Source organism: Phragmites australis, chromosome 6 (assembly GCF_958298935.1).
Source record: "Phragmites australis chromosome 6, lpPhrAust1.1, whole genome shotgun sequence".
NCBI lineage: Eukaryota > Viridiplantae > Streptophyta > Magnoliopsida > Poales > Poaceae > Phragmites > Phragmites australis.
Window position 1 is genome coordinate 38,949,145 of NC_084926.1, and position 20,022 is coordinate 38,969,166.

At 46.0% G+C, this 20,022-nt stretch overlaps 2 protein-coding genes across 4 annotated transcripts; one reads left to right on the plus strand and one right to left on the minus strand.

Annotated features, from left to right (window-relative positions):
- Positions 1-533: 533 nt before the first annotated feature.
- Positions 534-5,675, minus strand: LOC133922392 (cysteine synthase-like). Of its 3 annotated transcripts, XR_009910456.1 has the most exons (8): positions 3,630-5,675; positions 3,384-3,511; positions 2,574-2,977; positions 2,018-2,176; positions 1,649-1,842; positions 1,339-1,551; positions 1,083-1,174; positions 534-998 (listed from the first exon to the last, which is right to left on the minus strand). XR_009910456.1 is itself a non-coding variant. In XM_062367716.1 (7 exons), the coding sequence occupies exons 1-7, from the start codon at positions 3,708-3,710 to the stop codon at positions 1,420-1,422; spliced, it is 1,026 nt and encodes a 341-aa protein (XP_062223700.1). In that variant the 5' UTR covers positions 3,711-5,270; the 3' UTR covers positions 1,239-1,419. The 3 variants fall into 3 exon arrangements, 2 of the variants coding, with proteins under 2 accessions (XP_062223700.1, XP_062223698.1); XM_062367716.1 differs by lacking the exons at positions 534-998; positions 1,083-1,174 and having other exon boundaries at positions 1,239-1,551; positions 2,574-2,702; positions 2,775-2,977; positions 3,630-5,270; XM_062367714.1 differs by lacking the exons at positions 534-998; positions 1,083-1,174 and having other exon boundaries at positions 1,239-1,551; positions 3,630-5,674.
- Positions 5,676-17,355: 11,680 nt separating this feature from the next.
- LOC133920646 (cytochrome P450 711A1-like) lies at positions 17,356-19,705 on the plus strand. The gene is made up of 4 exons (XM_062365246.1): positions 17,356-17,687; positions 17,818-17,967; positions 18,126-19,041; positions 19,152-19,705. Exons 1-4 carry the CDS (start codon positions 17,434-17,436, stop codon positions 19,479-19,481), a joined length of 1,650 nt encoding a protein of 549 aa, XP_062221230.1. The 5' UTR covers positions 17,356-17,433; the 3' UTR covers positions 19,482-19,705.
- The last annotated feature ends 317 nt before the right edge of the window (positions 19,706-20,022 follow it).

The following is a 20,022-nucleotide window of genomic DNA, read 5'->3' on the forward strand; positions in this document are numbered from 1 at the left end:
GGCTTCTTGCCATTTGTATTAGCACATACGGGCGACCTTGTACCGCCTATATATATGTCTCATCTATGTATGCAAAATTCACTTGGGAAATACAACAATACATAATTATGTGTGATTAGCTTAGCTTTCAGGCTTGAACAACGCATGCCTGTAGCTTCACCAAATAACCAATTCTTCGTAAGAACTTATAGCCAGAGCTATTGCGTTGGAAATACCACACTACAACAGCCAGGCAGATCATCCATTTTTTGCCCTGCAGTCATGCATGTATTACTGCACGCACATTCACGTCTGACTCATGCTCTTCTTTTTTCTCCAAAATCACTTTTCGCATGAAGGAAGCAGAACACTGTGCCTCTTCATCAGTTATGCGCAAAGAGAAACATTGCACACTTGTCTTTTCTCGCTTCTGCTACCAACTCAAACTGACTCAAAAGGGCAACGAGGAATCTGAACTGAACCCTACGGATTTTGGTCGAAATTACAAGTTCACAAACAGGACCTAAAAGGTACAAACTTGAGAAGATTTGCAGCTTGTACTTGCAGTACCAGCACAGCCACATGTACTTGCAGCAAAGCTTGCAGCTGTTTTGGTTGTATCAACCTCCCGTCATTCCAAAGGCTACAGCTGCTTCTGAGTGATATTGATAAAGAGTAGAATGAAGTTGTTGCCTCAGGTGCATCCATGTAGGTACATGTTACATGTACTATGGCCGTCATCGAATATGCATCGAGGTTGAAGGCCGTGGACTTGATCTTGAAGGGTAGGCCCTGCGTCAATGTGCTGCATTCCCAAGCATCACAGGCTGAAGGCAGAGCGCAGACGTCCAGACCGCCGATTCGGGACCCGACTTCACGAGGCCGCATGAGGCACAGAGCGGAGAGGCGGCAGTTCCTCGATGATGCAGCAGCGCCCTGGTGGTCAGGCGATCGCGGCAAATTTTTGAAATGTAAGCCACCATATCGTCTCCTCGTTTCAGATCAAATAATTTTCCCATCTGTATCAGGTAAACCAAGGTTGGAAGCAAAAAAGAGAACTTTTCTGGCTTGCTTTGGTATTGAATCATTACAGTCATCTATACCTTCTTATATCTGTCAAGAACAAGGCTGCAAAATATATGCGTCTGGACAATTTCGCGTGAGCAGCACGATGTGGGCAAGCAAATACCGCTCTCTGTAACATAAAGCTGTAAGATTTTGACGTACGACAAGTTGACAGCAAGTCCATGCTTCAGCAATGGAACAAATCACATCAATTCATTGCATATCTTCTTGTGATTAAGAAAGGTGCACCGTCTGGTTTTTAAGTAACTTAGAAAGCCACTCCTTATAACTTACAAGCAACGAGTGTGACTACAATTCACATGAAAATCTTGAAAGGTAGACCGTAGACAGCATGGTGCTTCAGGATCAGAACATTCAGAAGGCCATGTTGATTTTGACGCATTCCTCCTTCACCTGCGCAAACAGTTCTGAGTGCAGGTACCTCTCCCCACCGCTGGAGAACATCGTCACGATCATCTTGCCCTTGTTCTCCTCTCTTGCTGCCACCTATCAGGAGGACCACGCAACAAGCAGGTTAATATAATAATCAGTTCATCAGAATCATCACAGTAGAATTTGCACAACAAAGGTGTGAAGAGCCTGCCTTTAAGCAGGCAGCGGCATTTGCCCCTGAAGATATGCCGACGAGCAGTCCTTCCTCCCTTGCCAACCTTCTCGCCATGTCCATAGCTTCTTGTGTGGTCACTGTTAAGATTTCATCTATTTGTGATGTGTCCAGTGTTTCCGGGACAAATCCTGGGCCTATTCCTTGTATGTTATGGAACGCTGGCTCACCACCTACAAACAATAATACACACAAAAAAAAAACACTTGCTTATTTAAAATGCTAATAAATGAATAGTACCAATGAAGCACAGTGTTTCTTCATATCAGAAATGTTTCTGCATCTGCCATTTGATTTGCTTCGGGCAGCAGAGTGGAATGTGTTATCAATAGTGGTAAGATGTCCCACCTGAAATTACCGCGCTTTCAGCTGGTTCAACGCAGATTAGCTTTACAGATGGATTCTTCATCTTGAGAAACCTCCCTGTGCCTGTCAAGGTGCCTCCAGAGCCAGACCCGGTGACAAATATATCTACTTTGCCTTCTGTATCCCTCCATATCTCAGGTCCTATTGACAAATTTTAGTCCAAGAAAAAAAGTTTCAGGAACGGGGTTATTTAACGAGGATCGTTTGCTACTCAAGAGTTTGTACTTGATAGAGAAACTTTCGTGGATATGTGTATTCATGTAAAAAGTCCACACTATCTTGAGTTCTTGACTCCATGAAAGAGTTTGTAGTATGCCATTCTTTAGCATATTTCAACAATTTAGGGTGCCCAATTTGTGTTTCCATAGCGCAAGTCATAGGATGCAATTGACTACTGGCGCAACTCATAGGATGCAATTGACTACTGGGCGAAATACTAATATAGCATGGTTCCAGCCTTCCAGGAAGAATCAAGCATCTAACATTATTCCAACACTACTACTATCACATCCAATTTACTTCGAAGAAATCATGTTACCAGTCCATCTGAAATGCGCATCAGGATTCGCAGGATTAGTGAACTGATCCACAACATAAATATTTTCCATTTCCTTCTTCAGCTGTTCGACTCTATCAAGTAGCCCCTTGAATCCCTTTAGTGCAGGATCTGCAAGATACAAGTAGGTTCCATCTGAGAATTGCTCCATTGGTATAATGGACATTGTGCTTAGCTTTTTACCGACTAATATCACTTCAATGCCCAAGTATCTCAACAATATCTGCTTATCTATGGCGACTTTAGCTGGCATGACGACAATGGACTTGTAGCCTTTCTGAGCAGCAACAAATGCCACGCCAATACCGAGATTACCGCTCGTGACCGTCACTAGTGTTGTGATGCCAGGTGAGATCAAGCTTTTCTCCTCTGCATCTTCGATCAATCTGCAAATTTAGCAGTCCTAAAATGTTAGGAAATTTTTTTAATGATTTGAGTTATATTTCTGTAAAACTCACAAACCGTTGTATGTTACATTTGAAGAAAAGAATTATACATTTGAAAGGAAGAAATCAAGCCTCATATGTACCAGTAAAGTTACTTGCCATTATCAGTCATTTCATATGATCAAACACTTTCTGCTAATCAAACTATATTTAAACTACTCTTGCTCGCAATGAAAACTATATGTCATATCCATGAGACAAGTACTAGAAAAAATAGCCATGAGACAATATCACAGTTCACAAGAGAGTGACGATACATTTGACATGCTAAGATAGCTTTATCATGTTGTATCTTAATTACTACTTGAACAATATGTTATGTCATCTCAAGAAGTAGAGCAGTCACCTGAGAGCGCTTCTATCCTTCACAGAGGAAAGGGGCTGGTACGGCTCAATCTTGCCAATCAGCCGAGCATTTATGCCATCCTTCTTGGCAATATTTTTCAGTTCTATCAGTGGTGTCCAACCGATTAGCTGAAAGTCACAGAGTTTACTTAAAACTAAATGCAGCAAGCATCAACAGAAAAAATAACCAACATTGCAATACTGCCATGTAAAGAAGAACGATACCCAAGAAAGTGAATATAGCCACCTGTGTGATGTTGGATGCAATGCACTCCCCCTGGGAGGAGAGCAAAGTTGGTATCCCTTTCCTTCCCTCCTGCACCTCCATGTGTGTGCTACTTAATTTACAACAAAGCAAACTAGAACTAGAAACTTCAAAGCTCTTGAACAAATGGATGGGTAGAAGTAGAGGATGCTCCAGTGCTGGTATTATATAAATATCCCTGAGAGGTTGCCAAGAAAGATGTGGATAGAGACCAGGGCAGTATCCAAGAAGCTTCCCTTCAACCAATATTTTCTTTCCTAAGTTTGTTGACACATTAATTTAAAAAAAAAATTGAAAAATGAAAGCATGTTGACATATGAGACTAGATCAATGAGTGGTATGTCATGAAAGGGAAAGTTAATCAAATATAGAAGCCATTAGTTGACTGGAACTTTAGACCACATCAAATACTGAAAGTTGTTTGCTACTTGGAGTGCAAGTCACTCAAATCGTGCTGCACAGACGGCGAGAAGGAACATTGTCACAAGCTGCAACAAATACTCCAGACTTACAGCAAGTGCTGTGAATTGTGAAGGCCCCAGAGGTGAAACTCGCGCAATTTGAATCATATCATCGGTGTGTAATCAAATGGCATAGATAACACAACGCAATAGCTGAATTACGCAAGCATCAGATTTTGGTACTTAAGAATTTCAACAGCTTGTCGCCGAGCAACCGCCCATCTCCCCTGCCCCCCTTGACGCCGACGATTTGGAGTTCTACCTCCCGGAGCACAAAGAGGTGTTCATGCCCCCCGTAGACATGAATGCTTTCAACCGCTTCGCTTACTCCTTCGTGGATCCTCCGTCGGCCACAGGCTCAATCGGTGCTTGTCCGCAGGGCGCTCTTGGAGGTGGATGCGGCGCGCGAGCACCACCACTACGTTCTGTCGTCCGTATGCGACTCGGCTGTGGTCTGCTTCGACACCCATGCAGACCGTGGGTTCGTCTGTGACGAGGAGCCGCCTCGCATCCTGGAGCACACCATCACCTTCGAGCGCCATGAAGATTCGGACAACAGGTTCCATTTCCAGCATGCTGGGTATGCCGATCTCACGCTGGAAGATTTTTCCCATCGAGCACTGGAATAGCTGCCATGTTCATGTGGCTCTGGGGGTCATGGCAAACCCACTAGATGTGTCCCATCTCTCTCTGACTGGGGCTGATTTCACTGCGGTGCTCGTCACAGCTTGCTTTGAGTGCTTCATGGACATCCTGAAGGAGCTGCAGGTGAAGAACTCCTCTGGCTCTGGCACCATGCATCGGTCCGCTACATTTGACACTGGGGCGAGGGTCGCGGCACGCCGTCATCTTCGCCTTCGCCTTCGCCTCCTTAATGTCCTCCAGCTAAGGGCGTGAGGGGTGGCGCTCTCAACAGCCCGCCAGCTCCTGGCGCGCTGCCGGATGCTCCCTCTCCGCATGGCGCTGCTTCACATGTTGTGCTGCTGCCTATGCCTCTTTTGGGCTCGGCTATCGCCGAGGGTCTGGTGAAGCGATGACCAATCCTGTCTCGACACCCATGTCGGCTCTCCTTGCCGAGTGCCATGAAGCCACCCCCTTAAAGCTGGCCTGCCTCCTTCAAGACCATCGTACCCCTGCTCCCGACGCCTCCAAGCATGAACCTGTCATCGTCGTGGTGTCTCACTATAGGTTTCCGTGACCTGCTACGATTCAAATGCACGTGGCGGCCGGCAACATGCACGTTCTGCTGCTAGGGCCTAACGGGCAGGTGGCCTTCTTCCGCATCCCCCGTGTGGCGCAGCCCGATGACCTCTCCGGCCCGAATGGAATTCCCATGATAAATCTCCATTCGGGCTCAGTTGGCCTCATCGCCAATGTTGCCCTGATGCCTGGGCTCCCACAGGAGATCTTCTATCTGCTGCTGGCGTCCTCGGATGTGCGACCGCCCGAGTTAGTGTTCTGGGCGGCATCGTTTTTCGTCTAGGCTTCCCTCAGTCTGTACCTACCTGTCAGCCCGTCTAGGTTCATCCCTCCATAGGTGCACATGGAGGTCGTCCGCGCTCTGAAATTCGGCACCTACGAGGCTTAGGATGTTCAGACGCCTCCGACGAGGCTCTCACTACAAGTGGCCCTGTTTTTGGGGACCTCAACATGCCGGGTCCTGCACCGGCACACCGCAAGCGTCTGAAAGTGCATCTAGGCCCCCTATGTAAGTTTGTGCTAATTGATGATAAACGTTTAAAGGACTAATGAGTTTACTGAGGTTATGAATAGGTTTAGGTCCCTTTGGAGAAGTTAAACGATGTTGGCGTCCCTCAAAAAAATAGAGAAGCGGCATGTAGTTGCTCAATAGGCTTTAATTCTTTTTATTGTTGAACTTGAGTTTAGAAATGACGTACTATCAAGAGGGATGCGTAATGATAGTCTTGATGATGTCTCAGTTCTCAATGTATCCTTTTAGAACCAAAAATTGAGGGACACAATCACCCACGGACACCGGAAAAAAGGAAAGTGTTGTTTGAACCCGGAGTCTCCGGGTTAGCCCGAACACTCCAGATTCTGGTGTCTTTCCCGAAGTTTCCAAGTAGAGCCCCGGGACGGGGCTTTCGGTTTGGATTTATTTTTTATCCCGGAGTCTCCGGACTCCGGGTCAGTTCAAAAGGCACAGTAACGGCTAGTTTTTTAGAGGGTGGGTATAAATACCCCTCACCTCTCTATTCATTTGTTGCTGAACAACTCGTGGACAAAATCATTCATTGTCATTCAATAGCCCTCCTAACTCCTCTAAAGTTTTGATTCTTACAAGATTTGGGGATTAGAGTTGGGAGAGTGAGATTTAGTGCTAGAGAGCTTAAATCCCATCGTTGAGCACTTGAGTTCATCGTCAAGCCTTTGATTTGCATTCTTTACTCTTGGAGCTTTGAGCTCCTAGATGGTTGGCGTCGCCCGGAGAGCACCCAAGCTTGTGGAGTGCCCCAGAAAGTTTGTATTACCCATCGATTTGAGTAAGTAGCCCTAACTCGATCTTTGTGGTCGTTTGGGTGAGGAAAGGGTTGAAAGAAACTCGGCTCTTTGTGGGCTCCTCAACGGAGACGTAGGCACTTCTTTATGGAATAGCCGAACTTAGGGAACAAATCTTTATCTCCTTTACTTTCTTCCATTTCCATTGTTCTAGTTGAATTTGAGCGATTTGCTCCGATCTACTTGCTCGTGAGTTTGTTGCTGCAGGTTGTTGGTGAAAAGATATTTAGGCATCTCTTAGAACATGTGGTAATTCATAGATCAGTCTAGACTTGCTTAAGTTTCCTTTGATTTTGAACTTCCTGTATAGGCCAGATAATCCGGGTGAACTCGAAGACTCCGAACCCTGGAGTATCCGGGTACTGTTTAATCCACTACGAAGTTTTTTAACTTTCAAGAAACGCCTATTCACCCCCACCCCCCTCTAGGCGACATCAAGTACTTCCAGCGTCGCGCTTTCCCCCCAGCTAGCCTCTCCAGCAAGAGGATTGAAGACAAAGCAATCGCGCTTTCAAGTCGATGGTGGTTTTAGCCTCTGAGCTCAAGGCAAAGAAGCTTGGAGATGCTCCTGCAGCCCCTCCTCCACTATACTCAGCTCAGCAGCTCCAAGTCCTCGGGGGCGGCTGCAACCTGGCCAAGAAAGACCTTCGGCGCCTCGCCACTGCTTCTACCTCGGCGTAGGCGGGTAACCCATGAGGAACGATCGCCCTACCACAACCATCAAGGGCAGCAACCTTCGGTGTCAGTCGCTCTTCTGTGCTGATGTGTTTTTTGTGTGTGAAGCACTCATTTTTGTTTCTACAAATGTAGATAGCACATCCCTGTGCACCACCCCCTGCTGCCCTTGCACCACCTCCACCTTGTTGCAATCTTGGACTACTTCGGTTCCTACCTTGTGCTCTAGCTTTTATCCCCATGGTGTACTTGTCACTTATGATGGAACCTGTTAGCCTAAAAAAAGCTTAACATATGCAGTTGGAATGTTCGAGGTCTGGGCGATGCTGATAAATGCCGAGATGTTAAGGCCAACCTGGTGGATCATCGTTTCTTGCACATCATCTGCCTTCAGGAGACTAAGCTCGAGAACATCCCTGGGGCTAAAGCAATCACCTTCCTCCCCCCCCCCCCCCCCGGCTTTTCTTCCTACAGCTACAAGTGTTCTTCTGATGCGTCGGGTAGGCTTCTGACTGCTTGGCCACAACATTCTATTTGTGCTACCAATCACCTTGAGCTAAACTTCACCCTATCGTCCTCTTTTGAATCCATGGTTGATGACTTATGCTTCACTATCTCCAACGTTTATAGGCCCTGTCAAGACGATCAGCGTGAAGGATTCTTGTCTGAGCTTTGCTACCTTGCCTCTGTTATTACAGGCCCGTGGCTTTTATTTGGAGATTTCAACATTGCAAGATTCCCAGAAGTCAAGAATAACAACAACTTCTCCTCCATGATTTGTCCCTGTTAGATCGCAAATTTACTTGGTCCACCAATAGGGGGGCACTCACTCTGGTGCGTCTAGATATAGCTTTGATCGACTCCAATTGGGGGCAACTTCTGTTCAACTCCACCCCTAGTTCTATGGTTAGGACAACCTCAGATCATGTCCCCTTTCTGGTCACAGCTACCTCTACTGCTTCGGTCTCACATGTGTTTCACTACGAGCGCTCTTGGGCCGCCAATGAAGTTTACAGGGGTTTAGTTCAAGATGTCTGGGGTGCTGTCGTTAACCAAGTTCAGGGGGCGCCCTCTCGCTTGACCAAGAAATTGAAATTGGCGCAGGCTAGCTCAAAAAAGTGGGCCAGGAAAAGGAAGCACCTGGGCGGAATTGTCAGTGCCTGCAAGCAAGTCATCACTCTTATGGACGTTGTGGAGGAGCTTCGGCCCCTGAGTCAGGCTAAATCGCTCCTGAGGGATCTAGTGCAAGATCAACTCTCAGAACAACATAAAGCCCTAGCGATCTATTGGCGTCAACAGTACCACTTCAAGGTATGTAAGTTTGGAGATGATAACACTGCTTTCTTCCACACTAGTGCCTCGGCCAGGCTACAAAAGAACCAAATCAAAGTTCTGCATGACCATAGTGTGCTAGTGTACAACCAATCGAGAAAGGAGAAGATCCTAGGGGATTTCTACACCTCTCTCCTGGGAAGCTTCACGCCGACTCGTTGGGGTTTTGAGCTCTTGGACCTTTATCCGGATATGTTCTCTTTGGACCACTTGGATGCCCCTTTCTCGGATGATGAGATCTCGCATGCCTTATGGCACATGAGAGTTAACAGCAGCCCTGTCCCGGATGGTTTTAGCCTTGGTTTCTTTAAGACCTTTTCGGATGTGGTCAAAATGGCATCAGACAAATGTCCAGTGAGTTTCACGTCGGGATCTCGGACTTGGCCTGTGTCAACCAATATTATATTGTCCTCCTCCCAAAAAAGGATGATGTTACCACTGCTGATGGTTTTCGTCCAATCTTGCTCCAGAACTCCCTCGAAGCTTCTAAGTAAAGTTTTAGCAACCCACTTACAAGCTGTAATCACCTCCCTGTTGCCGGACAGCCAGACCGGGTTCATGAAAGGGCACATCATCTTTGAGAGTTTTATCATGGCTGTTGAGCTTATCTAATGCTGTCACAAGCAGAAAGTTCCTACTTTAACTCTCAAGCTTGACTTTCGAAAAGCCTTTGACTCGGTCGAATGGTCCACTCTAAATCTGATTATGCGCTCCTTTGGCTTTAGTAACAAGTGGAGTTGGTGGATGAATCACCTGCTTCAGACGGAGCGCATGGATGTCCTCTTGAATGGTGTGCTTGGACGTTGGATTCAATGCAAGAGGGGACTACGCCAGGGAGACCCGCTCTCCCTGTACCTCTTCCTTATTGAGGCCGACGTGCTGCAGCGGCTGATAACAAGGGATGGATCCATCTGTCATGCACTAAAACTAGACATGTCTTGTCCCATCATCTAGTATGTGGACGACACCCTCATCCTGCTCCCTGCAGATGGTACACAGTTGCTGACCTTGAAGACTCTTCTTGATCGCTTCGCTTCGGTCCGGGCTCCAGATTAACTACTACAAGAGCACTTTTGTTCCCATCCATGTTCCCCCTAAGAAGGCAACGCCCCTTGCTGCTATTCTTGGTTGCAACATTTCAACCTTCCCCTAGACGTATATGGGGTTGCCTCTTTCTGATAAGAAACTTCCTGCTTTTGCTCTGGACTACTTAGCTCTCAAAGTGCGACGGCGGATCCCGAGTTCGCACACGCAATTTCTAACTCCTGCTAGGCGCTTAACCCTGATCGACATTGTCCTCTCAGCTCTACCAACTTATGTTATAGCGGTTTTTGAGCTCGCCAAGTCCACTATCGACAAGATCGACCAACCAAGAAGGGCTATGTTCTCGAAAGGTGTCACTGAGTGCAGTGGGGTGATTGCCAGATTGCCTGGGCCACTGCCTACTGCCCTAAGCATGGCGGTGGCCTAGGGCTCAAAGACCTCCACTCTCAGAACATCATCCTGCTCCTCAAGATCCTGCACAAGCTTTGCTCCGGACAAGACACCCCATGGACCCGCTGGATCATCCAAACCTATCACCCTTTCCAAACCAGATTCCGGACGTCGCCTGCATACACCTCGACCTGGAACACCGTCGCCTGCCTCATGCCGCTCTACATGGCTATAACCTCGGTGGAGGTTGGTGACGGGAAAACCACTTCCTTCTAGTATGATGACTGAACTTCCCTGGGCCCCCTTAATGAAGTGTTCCCGCTGCCTTCTCGCACTACACCCACAAGGAAGTCTTGGTATCTGATACTTTGGCGTATGGCTCCCTTAATCTTAAGCTCCATACACGCCTCACACCCGCCGCTCGGGCAGAACTTGACATGTTGTCCGCTAAACTATCTTCCCTTTCCCTAAGAGACACCCCAGACATTCGGTGATGAGGAGCGCCTATGCTCTAGGGTTCCAAACAGCGTCAGCTTACCAAATGATCTGTCCCCCCACCCCCCGCCGGACAGGATGTGCGACTTCAGGAACACAATTGGGAAAACTTTGCCCTGAAGAAAATCCAAATTTTCTTCTAGATTCTTCGACATGAGAACACCAGGAACAGGGCTTCCCTTTACTCGGTCGGTGCCATTCCAAACCCCGGCTACCCTTTATGTCCCTCCACACCAGAAACTATCGATCACCTCTTTGTGACCTGCAGTGGAATCATCGGCATCTGGAGTCGCAACCTCCCGGGGACTGGATAGCTAGAAACAGTGGACACCTTATGCTCGATAGTGTTTACAACCTTTGAACACCTACAGGAGCCCGTTCGCAACACCCTTATCCTCCTGCTTTTGTGGGTAACCTGGAAGCGACAAAACCGTATGATCTTCGACGGCATCAACTCAGACCCATTGGACACTATGCGATTTCTTGCGGACCACCTTCGGCTTTGGATTTCCCGGGTCCCCTCCTCGGTGAATACTGAAATAGCTATGGATTTGTACACAAACCTTGTGGATGTAATCAGCTAAAGTTTTTCTTTTTCTTCTGCTCTCTCGTTTTTGTTCCTTCGGTCTCCTTTGAGACTGGTGATGTAAAAGTGCACGCTTTTTCCTTTTTTGCAATGAGAAAATTTTCAGGTGGGAAAACCCCACCATCGTTCTCCTCAAAAAAAGAATTTCAACAGCTTTTGGTTGTTCCTTGAGGGGGGAAAATAGCTGTGGGTACCAGCAAGAACTCATGATACCTTTGGGACTCAACAACTTGCCCCAATTCCACTGGGTTGCGCTCAGCAGACAACAATTTAAAATCTAGTCTTGAACTATATATCTGCACTTGAGTCCTTATACCTACCATGGTTCTTCGAATTAAAGCATAAACACTTCAACAAACGAAACAATGGAGAATGCGAGGTGCAGTTCCAAGCCTGGTGCCAGATGATCGCGAGAAGGCCTGACTCATGGGAGTCCCCCGAGCGGAGATTCAGGAGCCGCGGCGATTCGCCGGCGGTCGAGAAATCGTCGCGGCTATGGATTTGCGGGGTGACCGAGGAGCCGCCGCCGGAGCTGTGGGTGGGAGCTGGACCCAGCAGGAGAATTTTAGGTCGCTGACAAGTTGGCCCGCCGGAGTCATTTCCCTTTTTACAGTTTTACCCCTCTTTGTTCTGCCCTTTCACCTCTCCGCCGTCGCCTTCTCCGGCTCCTGCCTCGCCGGCGACGGAGGTTTCCGCCACTTCCTCCGCGGGCGTTGCCTCATACCGGCGGTGGCATCGGTTGGAGCCGTCTCAAGAGGCGGTGGAGGCAGAGCGCCGCCGTCGTCGCTGCCCTGCCGTTCCCGTACAGGCGCCACAGCATTGTGCTGCAATGCGGGATCAAACTGTGAGTGCCTTGGTTTGAATCCCTTCGGACTGCGTGTTGCGGTTCGGTTCTTTTGAACCTAAATGGCAGGTGCGTCTTGCATGTTGCATCATGCGCGAAATTGGAATTTCTGTTTCGTGTGTGAGATTGGGAATTTTTGTTTGCAAAGCCTCATTCTTTATGCTTAAAATCATTGTTGTGTGAAATATAGTGTTTGGTAGTTTGTTCACTGTACATGACTAGTGTAAATTACTGGAAGATGGATCCAAAATTTGATTTCTCAGAACTTGTTGCAGCTTCATAGGTTAAATGCTTATTGTGAGAATAATAGCATGTTCGACATATTCAACTACAAGTAACTGCGTCTTCGTTTCACACGTTATGCGAAAATAACATGAAATGACTATGATGGCTTAGCTTGTGCAAGATCGTCAGTACATGGCTGGTTGTCAAAACTAGGAAGCAGAATCACATACACTATCCGCAGATCTCCAATATTTTCTTTTTTGAAATCAAATCTGCATACCTCCAATAGATTGCGGCTGCTTTTTAGTGAGACTGTTCAACACTTATTCTGACTTCTATTTTGCCTCTTCTTTTTTCCTGGGAGATATTGCTCAAGAACACACTGAATTTCTCGCCTTCGGGTGTACACGGAAAACCTCAGCAGGAACGTAGGAGTTCCATAAGCAAGAAAAATATTCTTGTAAGAGTTGATATTTCATTTCCACTAAAATTCTTACATTCTAAACAGGCGATGTTTGAAATCTATTTATTACATAGATATTTTTTCTAATCAATACTATATATTAAAGCTCCAAGAATTAAAGTGATTCTAGGGGTCCAAGGTCCGAGGCATTGTAGCTATTGTTCATGGCACTGTAGGTGCTGTTCATGTGGTTCATATGTATGTATACATGTATATATACGGATACTGATACATATATGTGTATGTATGTATATGCATATCCGTATATTTACATGTATAATATATTTTTTTTGGAAATTCCAGAAAAATAGCAAAATGTATAATAGTTATATTGATAAATCAGTTGAAAACCTGCAGCTTTAATAATGGGTGATTCATCACTATCATCATTAGAATCAAACTTTGCCACACGAAAAGAGTTTATATCTTTCTTGAAAGGTAATCCAACTTATTTATTCTTTGTATTATTATGAATTCTTTATTTCCATTACTGTGTACCATACCTATGTATAATCTCAAACTTACTACTTATAAACTTTATCTAAATTAGATATAACCTAAGTAGCATAATTTCAAAATATTATCTTCCAATATGCATTTCTATCTCAGCTTCAACAATTATTTTTCATGCAGAGCATGGGTTGGCGCAGGGTAGCTGATCCGTCTAGTTCTATCTGATGAACCATTGTAGTCAAATCAAGCATCTGACTCTGCGTAGCAAACCAGCATACGGACGCCACCACTTTGTGAGGACTAGATCATTAGCATTTTGACCTAATGCAGTGATACTCCTGTGACCTTTGTCTGTTAATGCCTGTCACTCACACCCTACGAACCAGAGAATAATTAGGCGAAGGAAAATTCAAAGATCAAAAAGGATCCTCATAGCATAGGGTCATGTGCACGAGCACCTGCCATGCAATGTATGAATAGGGCCAAGGAAAGTACTCTTATCAGATTGATACACAGCAATGGTGGGACAACTTGATAACACTCGTTGTCTATGAGCCTGCTAGATATTTACCTACTCAATGTTCTGTTCAGCTAGGATATTTCTACACTACCTAGAAGACTAGGAAACTTTGTGTTCATGTCATCTTTCACTTTTCCTGTCCAAATGGGGCATGTAGTACTTTTCTCGCACAAGATGTCAGATAGACAATTAATTATTGAAAAGTAACTGATTATCAGAGTTTCCTGTCCCTAACTGAATTGTCCAAGTGCTGGTTCGTAGGGTGTGAGTGACAGGCACCCCTTTTACGATGGAGGATTCTTGTCGGATTTTGGAGACATTATGTTGTTTCTTGCGAAACTCCGAGAAGGTCCCAAATAGTTGACACCAACAATTGCTCCTTGATATCGCCTCTTTCTGAATCTAAATCCACAAACTTGAATACCTGATGGTAAACAAGGATTGAGGACTGTCCCAACTGATGCAGTGAGTGTTATCACATGAAGGTAATGAGAGCGTTTCACTTTCAGTTATCAATCCTCAATCCTTGATATCCACATAAAGTGTGCAAACCTGTCCAGCTACCTTCCTACTGAGATGCACCCACTAACCCATCCTACACAGGCTGAAGCTGCCCAGCAAACCATCTCCAAACACTGAACCATCAACTTGCACGTCCAGATATGAAGCTTCTGGCTTTTTGCGCATCATTGTCAGAAAAGGGAGAGGCAGAAGTCAGGAGCAAAAATTGCACATCACACATCAAACGCCATGCAAAAGGGCAACAGGAGCAGTTGAAATCCTCTGGTTCCATAATTGGCCAGCTAGGGTTTGTACTGTTAATTATTTGTTCCTCTCACTGTTCATCAACCCTTATCTTGCAAGGTTAAACTGATGAGCAAAAGTCATGGTGCACTACAGATTAGTGCTTTGCAGTGGGACCCATTTCCAATACTAATCGTCCAATCAAAATATTTGCACTACAGATTAAAAAGTATATAGTATCAGTGCAATATATTGTTGAAATTGCTATAGTATCATGCTGTGGTGCTTGATGCAGTAGCATCAGAAAGGCTCTGGAAGTAGGGCATTGCGATATAGCAGCTTGAAATTCGTTTCAGTAATTGCAAATTACCAACTCCACTCAGTTTTAAACCCGGTTTTGTGCCATGACGACAAGGATAATTTGGCACACTAGTAGTACACAATCAGGAAGTGTTAACTAGTAGCACACAATCAGCATAATTTCAGTCACCTTTAGTGGTTTGTGTATCGTTCGCTCATATTTTTCCTATGGGATAAACTGTGTCACTGGGGTACGTATCTAATTTTGCCGAGTGACCAAGAATATTTTAGGGTCTTGGTAGAGCCTATCAGCCTAAAAAATATCTCCTGTCATGCTTTCCACTAACTATTCTCCCATTTGATCCATTCATCGGTTGTGATAACTGATGCATGCCACCTGTGATTAAAAATAAAACCAGAGTGATATTACAAAATGAATACGTAAAGGATTCTCCCATTTGATTCATTCATGGGTGTCATATGAAGTTTCTGGGGTTAATAATTACCTTTGAGAAATGAGAAGGGAAGGAAGGGTAGAGCAGGTTCCGAAAGGTCCTGTTCTTTCTACGATGGATATATCTTTTCCATCTTTCTCTTCTTGACTAGACAGTTATCCATTTAACCTAAAATGTACCTAGACTTTTTGTGTTATTTCAAACCTTACATTCTGAAGGTTTCTGAAGGTGTTGAAACATTGCTTTGATGCAAACTAATCAAACAGAGAACTAGAGAGGAATTATAGCATAAATAACCTCACAACAAATAAATGAACAATGAATTTGAATTGTACTGATATCTACATGTATTGGAAAAGTAGCTTCCATCTTTTTGCAACAATGATGTAGAAAATGTATTTTTAAATTCTACCAAATCAAATCTATCTTTTTAGATTTGACGGACTTATCCACAATTCATTAAGCTGACCAAATAGATGAGAAGAAACATACACAATGATAACTATATAAACCTCCTCTAGAAAAGAAAATAGTTGTATAACCTAAAGGTGGCTAATTGGGCCGGGCCTAACGGGCTAGCCCGAGGCACGGGAAAAATGGCCCGGTCCAGGCATGGCACGGCACGAGAGTAAACGGGCTAGGCCAGCACAGCACAGTTAGGCGGGCTATGCCTGGGCCGAAGCCGCGGCACGTCAGGCCGGCACGGCACGACCCATTTAAGTTTTTCTATGTTTCTAAGATTTATATAATTTATTTATCCCTAATACATAAAGAGGTGCTTAACAGGGTGGTAGAGTAGTTGTTTACCATGTATGAGATGGTGAGTTCGATCCTAACATTCAGTAGTTTTTTGATGTTTTTTCCGATTTTCACGTGTTAACAGACCGACAGGCCAAAAAATATCATTGGGCTTACCGTGCGGGTGGATTTTAAGCCTTATTTGAATAGAATATATTATTTCGTCAAAAACTGGCTGTCATGTAGTATAGTTTCAAGTTGGTTAAAAGGAAATTGTATCATGTCATGATTCTTGAACAACCTGACACATGTTTACAACTGTTGACTGGTGAGATGATGAATTGGTGAACTTGATAGTGTTTAAATTCATACCACAACAAAAATAGTGAAATATACTGGCCACTCAGGTATGATGGTCTCAACACGTTTTGTCAGAAACATAGCGTCAATACCGGCCTACATGGAATCTGCAGATACTTGCAAAGTTTATTCAATTCATACAGTGATTAGCAGACGGAAGTTTTGACTGTAATTCGCCAAGATCGCAGACATGAAATAGATTATGTGAATTTCTTGGCCACATTACAGTGCTGGAATTGGTGCGTTGGTCTTGTCCGTTCGATGCCCCGTCCAATGAGATTTGTCATTGTCGCTTGTGTCACCGTTGTCGTTGCGATATGTGCTTTACAATTTGTATGAAGGCGACCTGTGACTAGTCCATCATCAAACCCAATTTCAAAACGATATGAGAAGAACAATTCCATAACTTAGTTCTTTCTTCAGTTTGTGCTGTAGTACTGACGCTGGTTGCAGGTTGATATATTTGAGTAGTATTTAATTTGTATGGTTCACTTAGGTGATTTGACTCTTGCAAAACAACACAGATTTGTATAGCGATTGTACTTTTCTGATTTTTCTCGTGCAATCCTTTTACTGTTATTCGGTTGTAAAAGAATGATAAAAATTGTGACACGGATCTTTTCCTGGCCCGAATAGCTGTAATTGCTCCTATAACCCGTTAAGAATAACAGTTTATGCAATTCAAGTAAAAAAAAAGTACATATTCTAATTCCTAGCAATCTTAGATCATGCAAGAAAAATGTGTATATGCAAACTGAATTAAGAGAACTAGATAAGGAAGCATTGGTAAAGATAAAATAATAGTAGATCAGGAAAAAAAACCATTGTATGTAAATAGTTGCTTGTGGACAATCTGTAATTGATAAACACCTTTTTAAATTTTCGCAGAAATGAAAATTCAGAACTCATGTAATTAGATTGACAAGATTACCTGAGATTTTCAACAAACCCTGGATTGGTAACTGCCTATGTGTCTGCCATATGATGCCTTTGATTCCTCTGATTCATTGATCAAATCCACTGCCACAGCTCTTCCGACGACTATCGAACAAGAGGATAACATCGGATGCTATTTGCCTCACCCTTTATAAATTGACAGGAGCAGCACAAGTTGAACACAAGAACACTGAGCATCTAGGTAGCTCCTCCCTTCCACACGTGCCAGCGTGGAAGCTTCTCCCATGGAGATTGCAGCCAGCTGCAATGGTGCACTAGAAGCCGGGCCTGTTGCACACTTAAGTTTACCTGTTCTGGTGCTCATATTTTTATTGTGTCTGTTCAGTGCGTTTCTGATATACTTCTATGCACCCTTCTGGAGTGTGAGGAGAGTCCCGGGGCCTCCAACCAGGTTCCCCCTGGGCCATCTTCATTTTCTTGCAAAGAATGGACCGGACGTCTTTCGCGCCATCGCAAAGGAGTACGGTCCAATCTTCAGGTAATCCTTACAATCAAGTGCTACTTCATTTGTCATGCTGTGATGCATATATAGCATTTGAAGAATCTGCAGAGTTAGGAGTTGTAAGTAGTTGGTGCTAATGGAGACGAAGGCAAACATGCGTATGCAGGTTTCATATGGGAAGGCAGCCACTGGTGATCGTGGCCAGTGCCGAGCTGTGCAAGGAGGTTGGCATCAAGAAGTTCAAGGGCATCCGCAACCGGAGCACCCTGCCGCCGACCGTCGGCTCCCTGCACCAGGACGCCCTCTTCCTCACAAGGTGCTAGTGATTTCTGCTAACCAAATGAACTGAGAAGTAGTTAATACATGAGCTAGATGGAGATAGACCTGAATGTTCAGGAAGGCATGGAAAATTTTGTTGTCTGGAATTTGCATGAATTTTGCTGAGTGAGGCAGTGAGTCTGCATATAATGTCAGGGACTCGACGTGGTCGGCGATGAGGAACACGGTGGTCCCGCTCTACCAGCCGGCGCGGATCGCCAGGCTCATCCCGGTGATGCAGTCGTACGTCGACGCTCTGGTGGCCAACATCGCCGGCTGCCCGGACCAGGACTGCATCCCCTTCTGCCAGCTCTCGCTGCGGATGGCTATTGATATCATCGGCAAGACAGCCTTCGGCATCGATTTCGGCCTGTCGAAGAATGCCGTGGACGACGTAGGTGGCGAGACCGACGGTAGCGAGGGCGACGACGACGTCAGGGAGTTCCTGAAGGAGTACAAGCGGTCAATGGAGTTCATCAAGATGGACCTGTCGAGCTCGATGTCCACCATCCTCGGGCTCTTCCTTCCGTGCATCCAGACGCCGTGCAAGAAGCTGCTGCGACGGGTGCCCGGCACGGCAGACTACAAGATGGACGAGAACGAGCGCCGGCTGTGCCGCCGTATCGACGCGATCATCTCCGGCCGGCGCAGAGACCGGGGCGCGCGGCGCGACGACGGTGCCGCACCGTCCGCCCCACTGGACTTCATCGCGGCGCTGCTGGACGCGATGGAGAGTGGCGGCGGCGGCGTCAAGGAGTTCGCGCTGGAGGACAGGCACGTCCGCGCGCTGGCGTACGAGCACCTGATCGCCGGGACGAAGACGACGGCGTTCACGCTGTCGTCGGTGGTGTACCTGGTGTCGTGCCACCCGCGCGTGGAGGAGAAGCTGCTCCGGGAGGTAGACGGCTTCGCGCCGTCGTGTGGACGCGCGCCGGACGCGGACGAGCTCCACAACAGGTTCCCCTACCTCGACCAGGTCATCAAGGAGGCCATGAGGTTCCACCTCGTCTCGCCGCTCATCGCCAGGCAGACCTCGGAGCGAGTAGAGATCGGCGGCTATGTCCTCCCAAAGGTATGCAGGTATCACATTCGGGCTCGATGCCGAGCTCATCCAGTTTCATGCATCAACCAGTTCACGTGCAAGGAATGTAACGATGTGCATGCACCGGGGGGGCATGGCAGGGCACGTACGTGTGGCTGGCACCGGGGGTTCTGGCCCGGGACGCGGCACAGTTCCCGGACCCGGAGGAGTTCCGGCCGGAGCGGTTCGCGGCGGAGGGGGAGGAACAACGGGCGCGGCACCCGTACGCGCACATTCCCTTTGGCGTCGGGCCGAGGGCGTGCATCGGCCACAAGTTCGCGCTGCAGCAGGTGAAGCTCGCCGTCGTGCAGCTCTACCGCCAGTACGTGTTCCGGCACTCGCCGGCCATGGAGTCTCCCATCCAGTTCGACTTCGATCTCGTCCTCGCCTTCCGCCACGGCGTCAAGCTCAGGGCCATCAGGAGGGCGTGAGGCTACGACTTGGTCGAGCAACTGTCTGTTGCCTCGCGGCCTCTACGTGTGAAACTGCGTGCTTGATGGCGTCATGGCGTGTCTTCTTGTGTGTAAATCGTATTCGTATCAGGATCGTATAGCCCGAAATTGTATTATAGTAGCCAGCTAAAAGAAATTGCAATGTATTTGGCTGCTAGTAAAGGTATTGCACATACAATTTTCGTAGAGGAATGCATAACGAAGGTCTTGTGCACTATGTTGTCAGGGCCGGCCCCGAGGGGGTCGAGCGAAACCGAGGGGCCACTTTTCATATATACATATATATATATACATATATATATATACACATATATATATACATACATACATATACATACATACATATATATATATATATATACCTACCAGCATATCCGAATCTTAAAAATACAATATCTCTATAAACACAAATTCGATTTCTGATCCGTTTGAAGCATATTATTAGAAAAAAATGTGCTTAACAAAATGATATATATGAAGACTATATTTTGATAAAGTTTTAGGATCGTAACAAAGTTAC